Raw genomic sequence first — 19,456 nt, forward strand, 5'->3', positions numbered from 1 at the left:
CCACATAATGGTTTTGTTGGTTTGTTTAGCTAAGGATTTATTGAAACATACAATTTGACTATGGAGTGTCTGAATTTTTGCATACAGTGGTATAGCCTGAACATTCCAAATTTCAGTTCATTAGACATTGACTTCTGTATCTGCAAATTCTTTCCAATTTTTTATCTTTTTCTAACTGCCCAAGGTGCATTGAAATGCTGCATAGAAATCTAATATACCTCTAAGTTTCTTGAGGCTTCATTTTTAAATACAGTATTAGAGATCTCATTACCAATGCAGAAATACATCATAATTTTATGTCCCTCTGGAAAAGGAACTTTATCGACTCAGAGGAAAAAAAAATTATGTCCTAGTTTTGTATAACAGCTTTATTTTTCTTTCTGCTTTAGAATGAGATGGCAGATACTGAATGATTTCCAGGTATATAAAGTTGAATAGCAAAACTCTTTTCTTTTTTCAAGAATGTGGCTTTGAGCAGTAGGTGACCAAAACTGTACTAGTGAAATAATGCATGTAAAACTTCAAGCACTTTGTCAATTCCAGAGGCATCCTGATTCATTCATCGGAGGAGGGGTTGTGTTAATTTCTAAGAAAGGCTTTACAAGAGGAGATACATTGATTTGTTATGTATTTCTTTTATGAGATATTGTTTAAAAAACCTTTTTCTTCCTCAAACAGCCTTTGGATGATAACAAGTATGGGGCAGATAATTCTGGAATAATCATTTATTGAGATCCTTTTTTACCTTTTTGCTAAAGGTAAAGCTACCCTTGAATCCCTACCCTTAAATGCCCACAGAATGATATGTATGTATTTATTTATTTATATCACATTAAAGCACTTTTAAAAAATTAAAAAGTACACTGTAACATTTAATACAATAATATAATAAAACAATGTTTATGATAATAAAAAGATGAAATGTGAAATGATGTGTTTGAAACACTTTCTAAAAGTAGAAACAATAAATAAGCAAAGATGATGTGCTGCACAGCTTTGGAGCAACCCTGAATCCTTTCTGCCATGCAGCCATGTAATTTTTCAATTGGTCTTTTTTCTTCTAGAACTGTTAACTTCTATGCTTATTAAAAGAAGTAAAGGCAGCTCAGTCTGCCTTCAACAAACTTTCCTCATCTGCCTGCCCCAAGTTTTCCTGCAGTAGGAATGAATGCATCAGATTATAGCAATTTAATAAGTCTTTCTTTGCTATTTTTCTTTTTATCTTGGGCAAGTTCACTGTAGCCTCTTGGGATGGAGATGTGGGAGGATGAGCTCCTCCTCCTCACCCAGTTATATGGCAAACTGATGGGTGTTTTTATCTGTGGTATTTTGCTTTTTCTTAAAGAGTGGAAGTATACATATATATATAGAATGCCCATTTCTGTATTCTCCTTTCTGTGCAGTATTTGTAAGTCTAATGCTTCCTTTGTATCTGAATATGCTTAACATGACCCTTTCTCTTCCTTGTTTTTTTGGCTGGCTAGCAGTTATTCACAGTGTTTCCTGATTCTTCCCTATAGGAACTTCCATGCTTCTACTATATCAGCTCAGCACCTCCTGCCTTTCTGGCCTCTCCTTCACCCTGGTGAATACCCTCTTCTTTTCTCCTTTAGAACTTTCACCTCATTGATTATCACCTGGCCGCATTCATCACAGTGATGTTGGCACGGAGGCTTGTATGGGCCCTCATTTCTGAGGTAATGATGATGATCTTTTTCAGTTTCAAGATACTCTAAATGAGCTAGTATGTCCCGTCTTTTTTTTTTTTTTTTTTGGTAGTTCTCTTTTCACCTATCCACCTTCAATAAAACATCTGTGTTAATGTTACAGGCCGTCCTCGGGTTATGACAGCAATTGGGACTAGGATTGCCATAGCTGAGCAGTTCAGTCATAAAGCATGACATCATGTGACCTCATCACTTAGTGACAGCAATTCTAGATATTCACAATTGCTGTCATAACCCCAAGACAAATGAGTTGTTAAAGAGAGAAGAGGCAAGAATCTCAGGTAAGTATGCATGCAATGGGTATGGGAGTCCTGGAAGAGCGGGTTCAGGACATGCACGAGTCATGGGAGAGCCAGCAGGGTCTGCACGGGGGGAGAGGGGTTGCTCTGGGCAAAAGAAAAGTGGGAGTGACTTACCAGAGCAACTTGTGATCTTTCTTGTCAGCTTCCCCATTGATTTCCTTGTGGGAAACCAGCAGGGAAGGTCACAAATGGCAGTCATGACAGCGGCTCCCTGTAATGTAGCACTTAGATTGTGATTACATCACTGTGAGGGTGGTATGATAGGCAGAACCTCAAGGACTGGTCTATGTCCATTTTTTTCAACACCGCTGTAACTCAACTGTGTCAGTGAACAAATGGACATAAACCAAGAATTAAGCCTGCATTAAAATTAAAGTTACCGGATTACTTATGAAGCTGCTTTGCTTCGGATAAATGTTTGTAAAGTATCCCAGAGTTATAGCTGATTGTAACTTATACAGTAGACAATGCCCTCAGCTTCCATGTTATTACAGCAGCATATTGAGCAAAGTTAAAAGTTATTTCAGGCAAGATTGATTGCAGGGGTCCTTGGTGCTCTCTGAACTTGGTTCTTTCCTTAAAGATGTTTTATTACCCAAAGGTAACATCATCAGTGCTAGTAAAGAGTGGGGTTTGTTCTTAGTTTATATTGATTGTGCACAATATTAAATTGATTTTAGGAATAAATGTTTAAGTCTCATCATGTTTACAGAAAGATACTTTTTTTAGACTAGAAATAAAATGTTCTTCTGGTAAGGATGAAAGTGTCTCCTAGAGGTCTATATGAAAAGTTATTTGTATGCACAAGCATTTTGAGTTGGGCTTCATACCACAAATCCAAGCCACCTAGAATGCAGATAGGATTGAATATATTGTCTATCACAATTGCAGTACTTGAATCTCATTTCATTTTATAGCAGAAATAGTTTTCGCTTGAAGATAATACTTTTATGGGATAGGGTGGGATACAATGTCCTGCCTTCAATCTGCACGGCATTTCAGTCTAAAGCAGGGGTGTCAAACTCAAGGCCTGCAGGCCGGATCCAGCCTGTGGGGTGCTTACATCTGGCCTGCGGGGCCGATCTGGAAATAGCAAAGGTCTGGCCCACGATGCCTCTGCTAGCAAAAACGGGGCACAGGCAGAGCAACACCCCCCCCCCCAACAGCTTTTGGCCTCCAGAGTGGTCCAGGAGGCTGTCCAGGCTCAAAACGGGGCCTCCAGAGTACTGCAGGAGGCTTTCCTTGACTCAGAAGGTTATAAAAGGGAGGAAAAGTAAAATATTTTACCTTTCAGGCTTGCAGGATTCTGCTACTAGCCTATATCAATAATTTATAATTCTAGTCTTCCTGTGGAGTCAGTTTCTTGATCTGGTCTCTCTCTCATAAGGTGATCAAGTAGATCTTTTATTTTCATGTCTGTGAAATGACACCCTAGAGAGGAAGAGCAGAGAACATTTCCCTTGAGTCATCGAGAGGGAGTATTGACCAAAATCACAGAAATGTACGCCTCCCTATTTTTATAAGTTTATAAAACCATGTCTGCGGAGGTACAGTTCCGTGTCATGCCCACCATGGTCACACCTACCATGGCCACCCCACACATCCCCTGGCCCTCCAAGATCAAACCCAATCCTGATGTGGCTCTCAATGAAATTGAGTTTGACACCCCTGCTCTAAAGTGTTGACTTCGCCAGGACTGAAATATTTGGAACTCTTTGGGGGTTTTCTGCTTTTCAATGGAAGAAATTGGCCAGTATTCTTTTTTTAAGGGATTCTTATGGTATTTATTCTATTACTTAAATTCCCATATCCTCCCCAACTTTAAAACATTAAATTGTTCCAGGTACATTGGTTTCAGGTGGTCCATGCCCAAACTCAAAGCATGTATGTTTTGAACGTTTTGGTCTGTAGATAGAATGAAGCAGGACTGTTCTGCTTTGGTACAGTAGAGGCAAACCTGATTCAGTTTTAGTAGTAAGAGAAGGACAAAGCAAGGAAATTGTTGCTGGCAGCTGAAGGAATACATTTCCATGTCCAGCTTGCTTTTTTTTTTTTTTTTTTTTTTTGACTCTGAACTAGAACATCTTTGAAACATTTGTGGGATATGTGAGGGAAGACTGTGGAGCTGATGAAATTCTGGGTTTAACTGCAGGCCTCGCAGATGGGTACTTCATCAATGATTCACGATATGGCATTGATTCTGGCACGTCTAGTTCTACTCACCCTTTGTGTATGGGTGCTCTGCTGGACCTTGGTCAACCTTTTCCGCAGCCATTCTGTCCTCAATCTCCTCTTTCTTGGCTACCCGTAAGTATCCTTACCTTTTGTCCTGAATGAACAATTCCAATTGTATTGGAGAGGGTACAAGAAACTATTTTGACAAATGAAGTCTGGGTATAGAACAGTAGCTTCAAAGCTACTTTTTGAATTTTTGAGGAAAAATCATAAGGGAAGATTTGTCTGTTTCAGAACAATTTTTCCTGTTAATGTCTTTTATATATCAAACTTTAATTAATCAGGAGACACTCAGCCCATCAACTTCATACAAGATCTGGATGAACAAGAGGAAGAATCATATCAAATTGAATAGAAAAATGAGATAAACAATTATCTGAGAAGCTACAATTCTCAATAGAAAATTCTGTCTGATATTCATAAATGAGATGTGTCACAGGTTATAATCTTACCCTGTCTTTTTTTTCTTTTTCAGATTTGGTGTCTATGTTCCATTGTGCTGCTTCCACCAAGATAGTAGAAACCAGCCTCTTTCAACAGACTGCAGCTATTTAGTGCAGGATCAACTAGTGGATGATAGTGCCTCAGGGGTTGGCAGTCTTGTGAAGCCCAAAGATTTATTTTCTCTCCTGAGAGAATCTGTCAAAGAACAGTTCAACCCCTCTGTGACCACTCCGACGCACAGCTGTCCCTTGTCCCCAGATCTCATTCGCAATGAAGTGGAGGGCCTCAAAGCAGATTTTAACCGCCGAATCAAGGAAGTTCTGTTCAATTCCCTCTTCAGTGCCTACTATGTGGCATTTCTGCCACTATGCTTTGTGAAGGTAGCTGTTCTTGGATTACTTTACTATTATTATTAGTGCCACTCCACCTCCTGAAACTTGCCTGTGGATTGTTGGGGCAATGGACTTCTGGTTAATTCCCCTTTTCTCTGTCTCCCCTTTGGCAGCCTGGATGGCGGAGTGTAGCTGCATCTGGAGTGCCCTAGTATTGCTCCCCGTTGGAGGATAGGTATTGCCATACATGTAGTGCCCCTGTGGTTTTCCCAGTCCTTTTTCCATCCCATTTACTAACCCTGTCCCCTTTTTCAAGACAATTATAACATGATTCTATTTTGTGCCATAATATACACTTGGTGCTAAATTGAGATCCTAATTGAACAATATCCAGATTATCAGCACTAAGACTTCAAATCAATCCAATTAGAATTGGGCAAACTAATGGGATCAGTTCATAGATTTCAGAAACTATTCAGAATAATATAATTCTAAAGGCAGAAATACATGACTTACAGTTAACTTAGATCTGTTTTTGAATAACAATGTATGTTGAATCTATCATTTTACTATGGAATCCATAAGCACACATTTATGTGAGCACTTTTTAGAAAGCTCAGGAAATTACATAGGAGTTGTAACACAAGAAAGTGTGCAGAGAATGTATCTAATGCATTAAAATAGTCAGAAGGAAATGCCCAAGTTCCCCTAACTTACTAGCCTTGCAGTTTATAAGGAATCGTGGAAGTACCAGGGCCTGAAAAAGGAATTGAAGAGTATGTGGAAAGGAAAAGCCAAATTGGTACTAGTGGTGGTAGGAGAGAGCACTTGGATCTGTAAATCCTAAACTGGGAGAGTGGTTCCAACAGATCCCAGGAACAACATCAGAGGTCTCTCCCCAGGAGAGTGTAGTGCTAGGAAGACTTAAAGATACTGTGAAGAACCCTCACATTCCAAAATCTCTGGAAGAGGACCCGAGATTGAGAATAAATTCTGCCCCCATAGGAGTGAGAAGGGAATTTTTATGCGTGTGTATTATTGCAGAACACCATTGCTTCTGAGATAGTTGGGATGCTCTCATTAATTTATTCTCTGGTTTCTTACAGAGCACTCAGTATTACGATATGCGCTGGTCATGTGAGCACCTCATTATGGTTTGGATCAATGCTTTTGTCATGCTCACCACACAACTGCTTCCTCCCAAGTATTGTGACTTGCTACACAGATCAGCTGCTCACTTGGGCAAGTGGCAGAAGCTGGAACATGGTTCATATAGTAATGCCCCTCAACACATGTGAGTTTGTGATCAGAACACTTTTTTTCTAGGGCTGTAGGAATTTCAGAAAGACTTATCTTTGTAAGCTGTGCTTATTGACATTTCCAAGGCTTATGTTTTCTTATTATAAGTTGCATTTTCATATATAAGATTCACTGCTAGCAGAACATGGTTTTGATAGGTTTTTGTGTCATACTTTTCACAAAGTTAGCTAGCTTACTAAAGTTCAAATGCAGAAATAGTGTAATTTCTAGGTCTACATGCCAAACAAAAACTGCTAAAGACACTCTTTCTAGTAAACACTTTAGAAGACCAGTGCCAACTCCAAGAACACTCCATGGCTCTTGCATTTTGATCATTCAGATCCAATTTCAACTTTACCTACTTTCAAACTTTGAGTGATCAGCAATTTTATCCTTGCAATCACCATAAAAGCCTTCCAACATTCCATGCAACTGAATGGAATGGCTCAGTCATCTTCCTGACTGCAAACTCAGGCAGGCAGGATATTTGTTCATTAAAGGACAGTCTCTTATAAATATTTAACGATTGTTGAAAAAGAAAGAAAAGTATTGTAAGTTAAAAGAAAAATTGTGGGGAGGGCTGAGGTACATACTACGGGGGGAAACCATACAAATTCTATGCACCCCTAAAAGAAACTCCTACGGCTTGAATAGATTCCTGGGATGGAAACCATAATTTGAGCATATAGTAGAAGCTTTTAATTGAAAGCAGTTGGATTTGCTGATTGTCCATTGTTTAAAATATTTAAAAAGCATGCAAAATAAATATCATTATAAAACGTTAATAAGTTACCAAGAATTTTTGCATAGTGCAACTGGTAGTAGAGAATTTTTATCAAATTTGAATGAGAGAAATACATTTAACACTCAAAGAAGGAACGTTCAGTGATTTCTTAACAGTGAACAGACAGGAGTGGTTACTCCTAGTTTAATTTAATTTGAGTTAGAATACTAGGTGTCATTTGTCTACTGGCCTACCTAATTTAGGATATCCATTTCTACTGAAATCTCTGCTATGTTTCTTGAACAAAGATAAAAGTTCTAAAACTAGAGAAGTTTAAATATAAGGCATATACAAAGGCATTCACATTTATTTAATGAAAGTATTCATCTGGTTTTGCTTTCTCATAATAATGAAATCTTTTTCTTTGTCCATAGCTGGTCTGAGAGCACAATATGGCCACAAGGAGTGCTGGTACGACATAGTCGATGTTTATATAAAGCGGTGGGACCTTATAACGTAGCTGTGCCTTCAGATGTCTCTCATGCTCGCTTTTATGTAAGTATATAGTGGATTATTGAGGGTCTGGGAAGAAAATACTTCCTACCATGAGATAAAAAGATTTCTGTTCTTTTACAACAAATCATTAATGACTAGCATAGGTTGGAGGAACTTAATGTCTTGTAAATAAAATGTGATTCTTTCTTGTATTCAGAGATAATGCTACTAATAAGTTCTATAAATACATACTTTGTTTCCTTTTCTAGTTCCTCTTCCACCATCCCTTACGGCTTCTCAATCTGCTGATTCTCATAGAAGGCAGTGTGGTCTGTTATCAGCTCTACTCCCTGCTTCGCTCAGAGAAGTGGAACCATACACTCTCCATGGCTCTGATACTCTTCTGTAACTACTATGTCTTATTTAAACTCCTGAGAGACCGAATAGTATTGGGCAAGGCCTATTCTTATCCACTCAACAGCTATGGGTTAAAAGCCCATTAGTCATCTGAGGAAGGGAAGGATATTTTCATACAGTTATATTTTTTTCCTTGCAACTGTTTATAAATATTTAAAAAATATTTTATATTTTGTATACTACTGTTTTTTGCGGGGTAGGGAAGGGCCAAGTGGCAGTTAAATGTCACTTTATAAACAAGGTTATTTTATATAAAGACATCATTGTGTATATACTGTATATCAACATATATCTATGTGAAGCAAGAGCATTGTATGTGTGGTCCCTTTATCTACTGTGCATGCAGGTTAGCCATCATAAAACCAGCAGTTTTATGTATAGGACTTACCTATTTGCTATACATCCAACCAAAGGTGGCCATTGCTTACAGTTGTGGACAAGACATGGGCAACTTCCTGGATCCCTTTTTATGGTCACTGATTTTTTTAAAAGATCATGCCACCAAAAAAAAACCTTGCCAAAAATGTTATGTTTAAAGCATTGAAATGGTAATGGTGTGCTTCAGTTTGTTTTAAACTTCTTTACATGACAAAGCTCCAGCCCCCTCACATTTAAAGAATAATTTTAGTAACACCTTCAAGCACATAGAGCAATAAAATAAAATATTATTCAACATCACATGGTGCAATAGCCAAAATTATGTTTTGCACATTATTGAGCTATACAGGTAAACTTCAAGTTACAAAAGTAATGGAGTCTGTCAATTACATTTATAACTCAAGGATTCGTAGGAGTGAATCACGTAACTTGAGCATGATCATTCCCTGCTTTTGCTCACCCGTTCACTAATCAAATGTGTGGGTCGTTAAGTGCACATGGTATCTCAGGGTAGGGAAGGCTATGGGGAGGCTTCCCCTGTTCCATCCTGCCATGCTGGATTCACATTCCTTGCAAAGATCTGTCTCCTCTCTGCTGCAATTTCTTTGCCTTTGAGGGAGAGGAGAGCAGGATGATTTCCATCCCAGCGTCCAGTTGGCTTACAAATGCTTTTTGCACTGAGAGTGAAATGTTCTGGAGAGGGGGTGGGGGGGGGGGAAGGTTATCGCATGCAACTTCTCTGCAAAAGCGGATGGGTGCCTGAAGTCGCATGCAATCACACTCCCCCAGAACATTTCACTCCCAGCGTGAAAAGCACTTGCAAGCCTACCAGATGCTGAAAGCACCGCAATTTCTCTCCCAGCGTCCGATCACCTTGCAAGTGCTTTTCACGCCAACAATGAAATATTCTGGGGGCTGTGATCTCGCATGACTTCAGGCACCCATTCTCTGCAAAAGTGGATGGGTGCCTGAAGTTGCACAAGATCATGGCCACCAGAACATTCCACTCTCAGCATGAAAAGCATTTGCAAGCCAATCAGATGCTGGGAACGAAATCTTCCTGCTCTCCTCTCTCTTAAAGGCAAAGAAACCACAATAGACAGGAGACAGATCTTTGCAAGGTCCGGCATGGGGGTGGGTGGGTTAGGATGAAAGTTGCAGTGCCTCTGCAGTCATTCGTAAGGGCTAACAACTGCCATGGTGCTGCAACATTCATAATTTCAGGACTGTTGTAAACGCTTGGGGGTTATGGTGTAACTTCAAATGGTCACTAAGTGAACTGTCAAAACTCGAGGATTACCTGTATTCTCAAATGACATGTGATGTCCAGCTTGCATGGGATTCCTTAGTAGGCAAGGAAGAAAGATAAAATAATTTAGCACACCTTTTATATTAGTATTTAACAGAATAACAAAGTTGGAAAGGATCTTGGAGATCTTCTAGTCCAATCCCCTGTTCAAGCAGGAGATCCTATACCATTTCAGGTAAATGTCCAGTCTCTTAAATCCTCCAATGTTGGAGTACCCAGAATTTCAATGTTGTACTGCATCCTTAAAGGCTGTTTTACATTTTATATAGAATTGGAATTTTAAAACACTGGTCGTTTCCTTTTTTTATTATAATCACAGATAAACACAAGTTTTTAATACTTCGTTCTGCAGCAGAGTGACCCAAGTGGGGCACATGGTCATTTTCGTTGGCAGTTTTTTTAATTAAAAATAATTAAATGAGACTGGCCTCTGCAAACTACTAGCCTTGAGTAACTTCTAAGAATGTTCAACACTCTTAAGGCATCTAAGAAAGCAAGTTTAGTCCCTCTTTTTGAAGGTATATCCGTAGGCCCAGAAATAGGGATGAAAGCATTCTGTGATCTGAATGTTTTGTGACTGACCATAACAGCTATTTTGTGAAAACATTCAGTCAGTTCTGTGAATTAAGAGTTACCAAATGTGAACAGCGAACATGTAGAGGGTTACAAGATGGCAATACAAAATTGGATAGCACTCCTACCTCAGCCTCTCAGATTTTACAGCCTGGATCAGATAACCTGTCTTAGAATGCCAGCTAAACCTTCTGCCACATAACAGTTGCCTCTCCCTTGCTTTAATGAATTTTTTTACATGTCTCTGGTTAAGATTAGACTTTGGACAGATGACAGGGTGCACAGAATATGAGCCCTATAGAACTGCAGAGCAACATATGAGAACTAAACTACAGCTTTTTCTAACAGGAGTATGTTAAGCATCTTATCATTTTTTTCCAAAGTGAAAAGAATATAGACAACTTGGGAATGAGGATTAAGTCCTCCTCTATAGTAGTTTATGTATGCAAAATCTTAATCTTATTTATTTTCTTTAATGGAATGACAAGCGTGACAATAATTGCTTTTACTTATTTATAGATGCTCTGTTGCTTCTTTTTCTGGGGTATATTCTTGGCCACCATACTACATTGTGCCAAAATGTTTAGTACAAAATAAAATCCATGCACAGAAACAAAAACCTACAGAAATACCACTTGAAATACGTAAAAGAGCAGAAAAAACAATGTTGTAAGAGATTGAGAATCCTTTCTGGATGCCCTTGTCCCAGTACTTTTACAAAATTCGACAATAATAAAAAACTCTTAAGTTTTCTAATACAGGTAGTGCTCGACTTATGATCACAATTGAGCCCAAAATTTTTGTTGCTAAGTGAAACATTTGTTAAGTGAATTTTGCCTCATTTTATGAGGCAAACACTTGCCACAGTTGTTAAGTGACTCTGCAGTTGTTACTGTATTTTTCGGAGTATAAGACGCACCGAAGTATAAGACGCAGCTTAGTTTTTGGGGAGGAAAATGGGGGGGGGGGAGAGAAATCTGCCTACCAGGTATTCATCTGGCTAGCGTCCTTAATCTGGTTAGTTTCAGCACATTAGTTTGCTGGTTTTTATCCCCTGCTTATGGATTAAAAAAACAGCTTCTAAAGCACAACTGATCTTTGGAGAGAGAAACAATGAGAAAAACAGGCAAACCACGGAGATCGCTTCACTCGCTAGTGCCTTATTAGGATTGAAAAAAAACCTGAGAGTCGGAGGGAGCAGGCAAAGCGCTTCACTCACTAGTGCCTCCTTAGGGCTGAAAAAAAGCTTCACAGCTGAGAGTCGGAGAGAGCAGGCAAAGCAGGGAAGATCGCTTCACTGAAAAAGCTTCTAAAGCACAGCTAAGAGTCGGAGGTAGATTGCTTCATTCGCTAGTGCCTCGTTAGGGGTGAAAAAAAGCTTCGAAAAAGCTACATTCAGAGTATAAGACGCACCCAAATTTTCAGCCTCTTTTAGGGGGGAAAAAAGTGTGTCTTATACTCCAAAAAATACGGTAAGTTAGTAACATGGTTAAGTGAATCTTCCCCGTTGGCTTTGCTTTTAAGATCACAAAAGGTGATCATATGATCCCGGGACACTGCAACCATCATAAATATGAGTCAGTTGCCAAGCATCCAAAGTTTGATCATGTGACTATTGGGGTACTGCAATGGTCATAAGAGTGAAAAATGGTCATAAATCACTTTTCTCAGTGCCACTGTAACTTTGAACAGTTAGTAAATGAATTGTTGTAAGTTGGGGACTACCTGTATACGAAGGGCTTTATATTTACCTTATACCAAAATACTTTAGTTAGGTTGAAGAACAGAAAGGCTTTTCTAGGAAACGAGTCTTACTCTTATCATTTTAACAATATACCATTATCAAGTAGGACCAGCTTGTCAATCAGTCACAAATTTTGTGAACATTACAAAGGAATGGATAAAGGAGGATAGCTACTTGGTTTTACAGAAGTTTATGCCCTCATATTGTTCAATTTAACATTAATTTGAGACCACCGCTCCTAAACTCAAGAAAACCTGCACAATCTCTGTATTCCCTCCTCCCATTCATTGAATACTGTTGTATGAGGTAAGGCTGAAAAAAAACACTAGTTTCTATTATTTTTACTATTCAGTGAAATATCTACTGAGAATGTGGTTCCATATCCAAATCCAGGGTTTATCCACCGATAATTTCAAAACCAAAAGTCAGCCTAATCTGGTGATTATTATGACAATATTGCAACTATCCTAAGATTATTTCTGAAAAAAATTATCATGTCTTCAGTATTGTTTGCCCTAAGGATAGCTTGGTTTAGAATGATAATGTGTATGTTATTTCCATGGCTTCTTAAATACTATTTTGAGGCATGTCCAAACTTCAAGTTTAGAATATTAAATCTTTGGAAAACTGCCACATCAATCCTGAGAATGGTCACATTCACATGATCAGGAAAAGAAATGGCATTTTCCAGAGTTTTCTGAATATTGTATTAATTTTATTTCAAACTCGGATAAATGAACAAATCCATTGCATGAAATTTTGTATTAATGATGGTGATGCCAATTAAGAGGCATCTCAATATTTTCCATCATATTTTCTGAATCAATTGCTTTCTATCACTTTGAAAAGGAGCATGGATGCACAAGCCTAGTAAAATGATTTGCTTTCATTGTGGCACAAGAAATTAACATTCTGTTGAAGTATAAAGAAATATAATTGTGCAATATCACTAGAGGGTATATATTGTTAGTTTTTTGTCACAGTTGGGTTTAAAAAAAATCTGTAAATGTCCATCACCCTGTCTAAGAAAGTATTTTCCATGCAAGAAACATATCAAGAATACTATGCCATTATATATACATGCTGAATGCAAATGTCACATACAGTATTTAAAATGCATTCAAACAAATTGTATCTGAATAGAATCTGCTCAATCACAAAACTCTGCAATATCTGAATGTATTGGTATCAGTATAAACTATAAACACTGCAGACACCTACAGCACTGTACATCTTTTAGTAAGTTACTGTTTCGTTCCAATTTAATTTTCTCTGCATTTTTTAATGGGAGCTAGTGAATCTGTCCTGAAAACCTTTCTAACTGTCTTCCCTTAAGCCATTCATACTTTAAACAGACAACTGTATTGGAACTGGAAATGTTAAGGAATTTTGAAGCTAGCCATATTATCTCAGAATATCATAGTAAATTATTGGTTTTGCTGGCGTACCACGAAATTGCTCCAGTTTCAGGCCTATTTGGAACAGCAACGCTTCATTCCACCACTTTGTCATCATCTGTGAAAAAAGCAGCAAGATACCTATGAAAAACTGCTGAGATACTGTACCTTATCAGAATATGCGTGGGAAGGGGCAGAGTTGCTATAAGCTCATTTGATCTCTGGCTGTAAAAAGAGACATTGGATGTAAAACAAGTAGGACCAAAGGAGAATTAGACAACCTTGAAAATAATTACTACAATTATTCATTGGAACAATTACAAAAGTGCTTTCTCAAAGTACAGGAAATTGTTAACTAACAACAATTCGCTTAGTGATCGTTCAAAGTTACAACAGCTCTGAAAAAAATGACTTATGACCACTTTTCACATTAATGACCATTGTAGCATCCCCATGGTCATATGATTTACATTTGGATGTTTGACAACTGACTCACATTTATGGCGGATGCAGTGCCTGGGGTCATGTGATCACCATTTGCAAACTTCTGACAAGTCAATGGGGAAATCAGATTCACTTAACAACCATGTTACTAATTTAACAACTGCAGTGATACATTTAACAAAGGTGGCAAGAAAAGTCATAAAATGGGGCAAAACTCACAAATTTCTCACTTAGCAACATAAATTTTGGGCTCAATTGTGGTCATAAGTTGAGTACTACACATATTATATATTTTAACCAATAACAAAAGCACACAATTTAAAATTCACAGGCTATACAGTATATTTATTACATCAGCATGTACAGGGGTAAGTTTTTCAGTGGCAACCAACATTTTTTTCAAAACTGGAAATGCAAAAATAACTGGAAAATAGGTCTTCTATTGAAATAAGAGGCTCATGCAAGCTGTCCCATTAATAAGCAGAATTCTGGAGAAAGACATAGAGATCTTTTTATTTTTAAATCATCTTCCAGGCTCCAGAATAAGGGCATTAGAAGAAATGTTTTGTGGGTAAACAAAAGGAGGCTTTGCATTAGGAACCAGTGGCCCAGGTTTTCTAAAAGTGTATGGATTAAAATCAACATTTTTCTCAGGGCTCAAACCAAACCAAGTCACCAAAATATAATCAGAATACCTTATTTCAATTGGAATTTCCACAGTTATATTTTGGAAAACTAACTATTGGACCTTCTTTAAAGGCATTATAATAAGTACAGAACACCCTTCCTTACACAATAGAGGCAAAGTGATTTCCAGATTTCAATCTTGTAAAAGTCCCACACTCAGGAAGTTCAATTGTATGTTAATTAGTTTAGTCCAGCTGGTGTGTATCATGTACTCTGAACAGAGATTTATTTTGAGAGAAAAGCATAAAATATCTGGGGCGGATTTCAAAACCCATCGCTACCGGTTCGCTCATGAGCGCGCATGACGCTTCTGCACATGCACAGAAGCGTCTGGGCGGCTTCCACCACCATTACCGGTTCGCCCAATCCAGGGCGAACCAGTAGCAACCCACCACTGAAAATATCCTATAAAATAGGACTCCTCTAGGTGCTCTGTGTAGCCTATTTGTTCTTTTTAAAATTCTTACTTCCCAAAGAGTAAACCAGGGATTTAAGAAAACAGAAAAGGAAAAGTCTAAGCCTCCCATCCTTTTCCAGTCTGATAGCTCTAACCTGATCAATTCACACACTTAAAAAATAAAGAAATGACAACTAGCTACCTACTGCATAGATGGTTGGAATGCTATCAAAGGTGGAAGCCCTGATATAATTTTCATTTATTTATATCCCATCTTTAGTATTTTTACAAATAAGGCAGTGAACATAACCAATACACCTTCCTCCTCCTACTTTCCCAACAAACCTTTGAGGTGAGTAGATCTGAGAGAGACTGACTGGCCCAAGATCACCCATTTGGCTTTCATGGCTAAGGTAAGACTAAAACTCTGATCTCCCACCTTTTAGCCTGACACCTTAACTACTAGACCAATGATGTCAAACTTGCAGCCCTTGGGCTGGATGCGTCACGCGCTGGCCACGCCCACCCATTTTAGTGAAGGAAAAGTCACATACGTCATGTGACTACAACATGACGCCACAAGTTTGATACCCCTGCACTAGACCAAACTCACTCTCATTACAATGCAAAGCCATTGGATCCTAGATTATCTGATATTGGAAATTACCAATAGCTCAGGCCAAGATGGGATTGGTTATGCATATACATGTAGTCAACTACAGAATTATGGTCGTAAGTCATGCTAATAATTAATTGGACTGCAACATGACCACGACCAATTTTACAATGTTTTCAATGTTTTTGCAGTGGTTATTGATCAATCAATAATCACAATCATTAAGTGAATCCTTTGTCTACAATGGCTGTTTTTTGCTGGTAACTGGAAATACCAGTTTCTGGCAAAAAATATAAACCACAGTCACATAATGCTGCAAATGGTTGTAAATGTGGGCCAGTTGCCAGATGTCCAAAGTGCAATTACTTGACTGCAAGGAGTGGTGGGCAGCCAACTGTCAGAATTTTGAATCCAAATAGTCTTGGACAGATAGCCTTGGGAAAATTGGTTGTAGGTTCGAATGAATGCTAAGCAACGGGCTATAAGGACTACTTATAAACTTTTGTTAGTATATATTTGAAACAAAATTGGTCATAGCTTATGCATGAATGTTTGAGTGGGTACTTTTGTCAAAACATTAGGAATGCCAGGAATGCTATGGTATGTTAACTCCCTTTCTAGGTGATGGACAACTTCCCAATTTCCCGTTTTCGAAATCCATACTGTATTAAAAAGATTTCTTATTACACAATAGGATACACTTAGAAGCAACCTGCCACATAAGACACAGAATACCTCAATATCATTACTGTAAGCTATAAACTTCTGTAATAGAAAGCAGACATCTTTCTATTTTGAAAAGTTGTTAAGCAAACAAATAGAATAGTTGAGTCTCATTCTAAATAAAAGGCATCAGTATTTAATACTTGACTAAATAATGTAGTTTTATTTGCTCCCCTGAATTTGCAAAAGATGGAAGATCTATGTGAATTTCAGTAGGATTTGGTAGAAATATACCAAATATACCAAATATGGTATTCCCACCATCTGTGATTATTGGCCTAACAAGGGCTAGGAAGGAATATGGCCACATCTGAGGAAGATTCAGAAATTGAAAAAAAAAGAAATTGGATGAATATAGGTCCGTGATGGCGAACCTATGGCACACATGCCAGAGGTAGCATGCAGAGCCCTCTCTGCTGGCACGTGCGCCGTCGCCCCAGGTCAGATCTCCGTGGCATTTCTTTCGCAAGCTTTTGTTTCCCTGCAGACGCCGAAACAGAAGCTCACAAAAGAAAAAGATCTTACCTCTTGCCGCACTGCCAGTGTTGGGATGTCCCGCCTCCCACCGGCCAGCTGGTCTTCTGGTCTCTGCTGTGCATGTCCATGTATGCATACACCATGTTCGCACACATTTGCGAGTGCACGCACCTTTCAGTTTGGGCATGTGCGCACACACAGTTTGGGCACTCGGTGTCTAAAAGATTCACCATCACTGATATAAGTGGATGAATTAATCAGAAAGAAAATTATTCTTAATTGGGTTCACTGAGTTCACACCAAACTACAGAAGGTAATAACTTACCTGAAGGCTGATGGGAAGTCCTGAAATTGTATATCCAACTGGTACCACTAGGGCTGGAATGCCTGTCAAGTTGGCCAACTGCATGTATCTGGAAAGATCAATGGAAACAGTATTAATAATGTGAAAAATTCTGGAAAAGAAGTACCATTCTTCTCTCTCTGTAAATCTAAGCCTCTTTGAACGTATTTGGCAGGACACAAAGAACATTTTTCTTCTTACAATTCTAACCAACAGAGATGGTTTTAATAGCTGCTGTACAGCCAAGCAGTATCAATCCAAGAGCCAACAAATACATTTAAATGGAAAGAATGTTAAAAGGATAAACAGGCCAAAATTATGTCATACTTTCTACACATCCACCAGAGGAAATACCTATGGCTATGTCATCCTTTTTTCCTTTTCCATGAACTCATATGCATTTTAGGAGGCCTTCACCCTTGTTTTTATGCATGTTCTGACCTAGGCTTCCTGAGCCATTAAAACGCATGAATAGTCCCAAAAATCTCTTTTATTGCAACAGCTGTGAATTTCTGTTCATTCACAGATGAGTCCCAATTAGTTATAATTGTCCTTCTGGATAATCACCCACCTTTATCTCCCTTGACACGCTGCCAAAGACCTAATTGGCAAAGCCACACAGAGTCCAGAATCAAACAGAGTTTCAGGCTTTAAGCTGAACTGAATGAACAAACGTTGCTTCCTGCAAAGGCCCATGTGCTTTTGCTCTTCTTTTAAGTCTTATGGGAGGGGCCAATGATCTCCCAGCCCTATTCCCGAGTTATCCCTTTTGTTTTAGCTGTTCTCGCCTTCTGGCAGCTCTGCGCATGCGCGCACTGGGAACAGGCTCCCCCTGTTCCTCTGCCTCGCTGAGGTCAGACTCTGGAGGCAGCATGTACCTCCCAGATGGCCCTTTCTCTGCCTCTGATGCAGAGCCCTCATCTGAGCCTTCCCCAGACTCCAGGATTGGCCCATGGTCCTCAGCAGCCTCCTCACTGTCCAATTCTGCTGCCAGCTCCGCAGGCTGCTGGCGGACCACAACAACACATTTCTGTAGAGATGTAGTGATCTCATACATATAATGCAACTCCGCCTCCTCTTTTGTTAGGTCTCTTTCTTTTGAATACTTTATATCCTTCCATCATTACATTCCAGTCATTTCATCCCACCAAATTTCAGTAATGGCAACTATATCATACCTGCTCTCATGTACCAGTACTCCCTTCCCTTCCCTTCCCTTTCCTTTCTTTTCCTTACCCTTTCTTTTCTTTCCTTCTTCCTTTCCTTTCTTTACCTTTCCTTTCCTTACCCTTTCTTTCTTTTTTCTTCCTTTCCTTCCTTCCTTTCCTTCCTATTTTTGCATTTGTTATTCTTTCTATTCTTTTAGTTTTTATTGTTGTAATTATAATCTAATAAAATTATTTTTAAAAAATCGAACTGAAGTGTTAATGATTTCATGTCTCTTTGAAGATATGAAATCTGGCTTTGGAGATATCATCCACATATTATTCTTGATTGGGGAAAACAACCAAAAAGATTGGCTGGAACTCGGGCATCAAACTTGCTGTGTCACATTGCTGTCACGTGACATTTCGCAATGTTTTTTCCATTCACAGAGCTGAGATGGGTGTGGCTTTCACATGACGCAGCCAGCTCACGGGCTGCCAGTTTAACACCCCTGGCCTAGAAGCCTGATTTCATTCCCCTCTTGTTTATTAATTTGGTTTTTTTATTGCACACAATCTTGTTCTCACCTCATGGTCCGTAGAGTTGTCTGAACATCACTACATCCAGTCAAGAGATCTGATTCATGGATCGCTGGGGCACAACATGCAGTACCTTACGCAAAACAAAAATTACAAAGTTATAGCCTTTATTTCTACAGCTGTTATGCATCATTAAATACAGAACTTTTCAAATAGAATGAAAAATCATATTAATCTATTGAAATAGTTCTTTAACAAAACCATTTTGACTATGTTGCTTTGGAAATTCAAACGTCCTGTTTAAAATATACACATCTTTATAAATTTATAATTGTTTTATAAATAACTGCATGGCTTTAGCAAATAACTTTATATTCCATAAATTTAGGTACATGTACATATTTATATTCCATCTGACTCCCAATGATGTGAGTTTTCTACCTTTAAAATATAACATATTTTCATAAAATCAAATCTAAGTATCCTGAACTATACACTTCTGCTTGGACATAGCCGATGAACAGGAGCCCATCACTTATTTGTGTAAGTGGTTCCTGTCAATTTGCTTTTGTTTTTAAGAACATTCGATAGACATTACCATGTCCACTCACTTGGATTTCTGAGTAGGAATGAGTATGTTATATATACAATGTACCGTACTTGTCCCTTTCCCATTTCTGTTCCTTTTAAACAGATTACATCCATCAG

General features: G+C 38.5%; 2 protein-coding genes across 4 annotated transcripts in view; one reads left to right on the top strand and one right to left on the bottom strand.

Moving 5' to 3' along the window:
* TMEM39A (transmembrane protein 39A) overlaps positions 1-8,138 on the top strand; it is a 35,049-nt gene extending 26,911 nt beyond the window's left edge. For 2 of the 3 annotated variants that reach the window (XM_070938356.1, XM_070938358.1), the window contains 6 exons: positions 1,614-1,697; positions 4,182-4,336; positions 4,740-5,088; positions 6,147-6,334; positions 7,498-7,618; positions 7,828-8,138. In XM_070938356.1, coding sequence (XP_070794457.1) covers positions 1,614-1,697; positions 4,182-4,336; positions 4,740-5,088; positions 6,147-6,334; positions 7,498-7,618; positions 7,828-8,061 — 1,131 coding nt within the window. In that variant the 3' untranslated portion in view covers positions 8,062-8,138. Of the gene's footprint in view, positions 1-1,520; positions 1,698-4,181; positions 4,337-4,739; positions 5,089-6,146; positions 6,335-7,497; positions 7,619-7,827 lie in introns of all 3 variants that reach the window. The other variant, XM_070938357.1, reaches the window with a different exon arrangement.
* A 4,580-nt stretch (positions 8,139-12,718) lies between these two features.
* LOC139313033 (uncharacterized) overlaps positions 12,719-19,456 on the bottom strand; it is a 54,371-nt gene continuing 47,633 nt past the window's right edge. Inside the window, exons 18-20 of the mRNA XM_070938359.1 lie at positions 18,797-18,881; positions 17,046-17,133; positions 12,719-13,494 (exon numbers count right to left, since the gene is read on the bottom strand). Coding sequence (XP_070794460.1) covers positions 13,384-13,494; positions 17,046-17,133; positions 18,797-18,881 — 284 coding nt within the window. The 3' untranslated portion in view covers positions 12,719-13,383. The remainder of the gene's footprint in view (positions 13,495-17,045; positions 17,134-18,796; positions 18,882-19,456) is intronic.

Source organism: Pituophis catenifer, unplaced genomic scaffold (assembly GCF_029215685.1).
Source record: "Pituophis catenifer annectens isolate HBS135680 unplaced genomic scaffold, rPitCat1.0.hap2 SCAF_2, whole genome shotgun sequence".
NCBI classification, from domain to species: Eukaryota; Metazoa; Chordata; class Lepidosauria; order Squamata; family Colubridae; genus Pituophis; species Pituophis catenifer.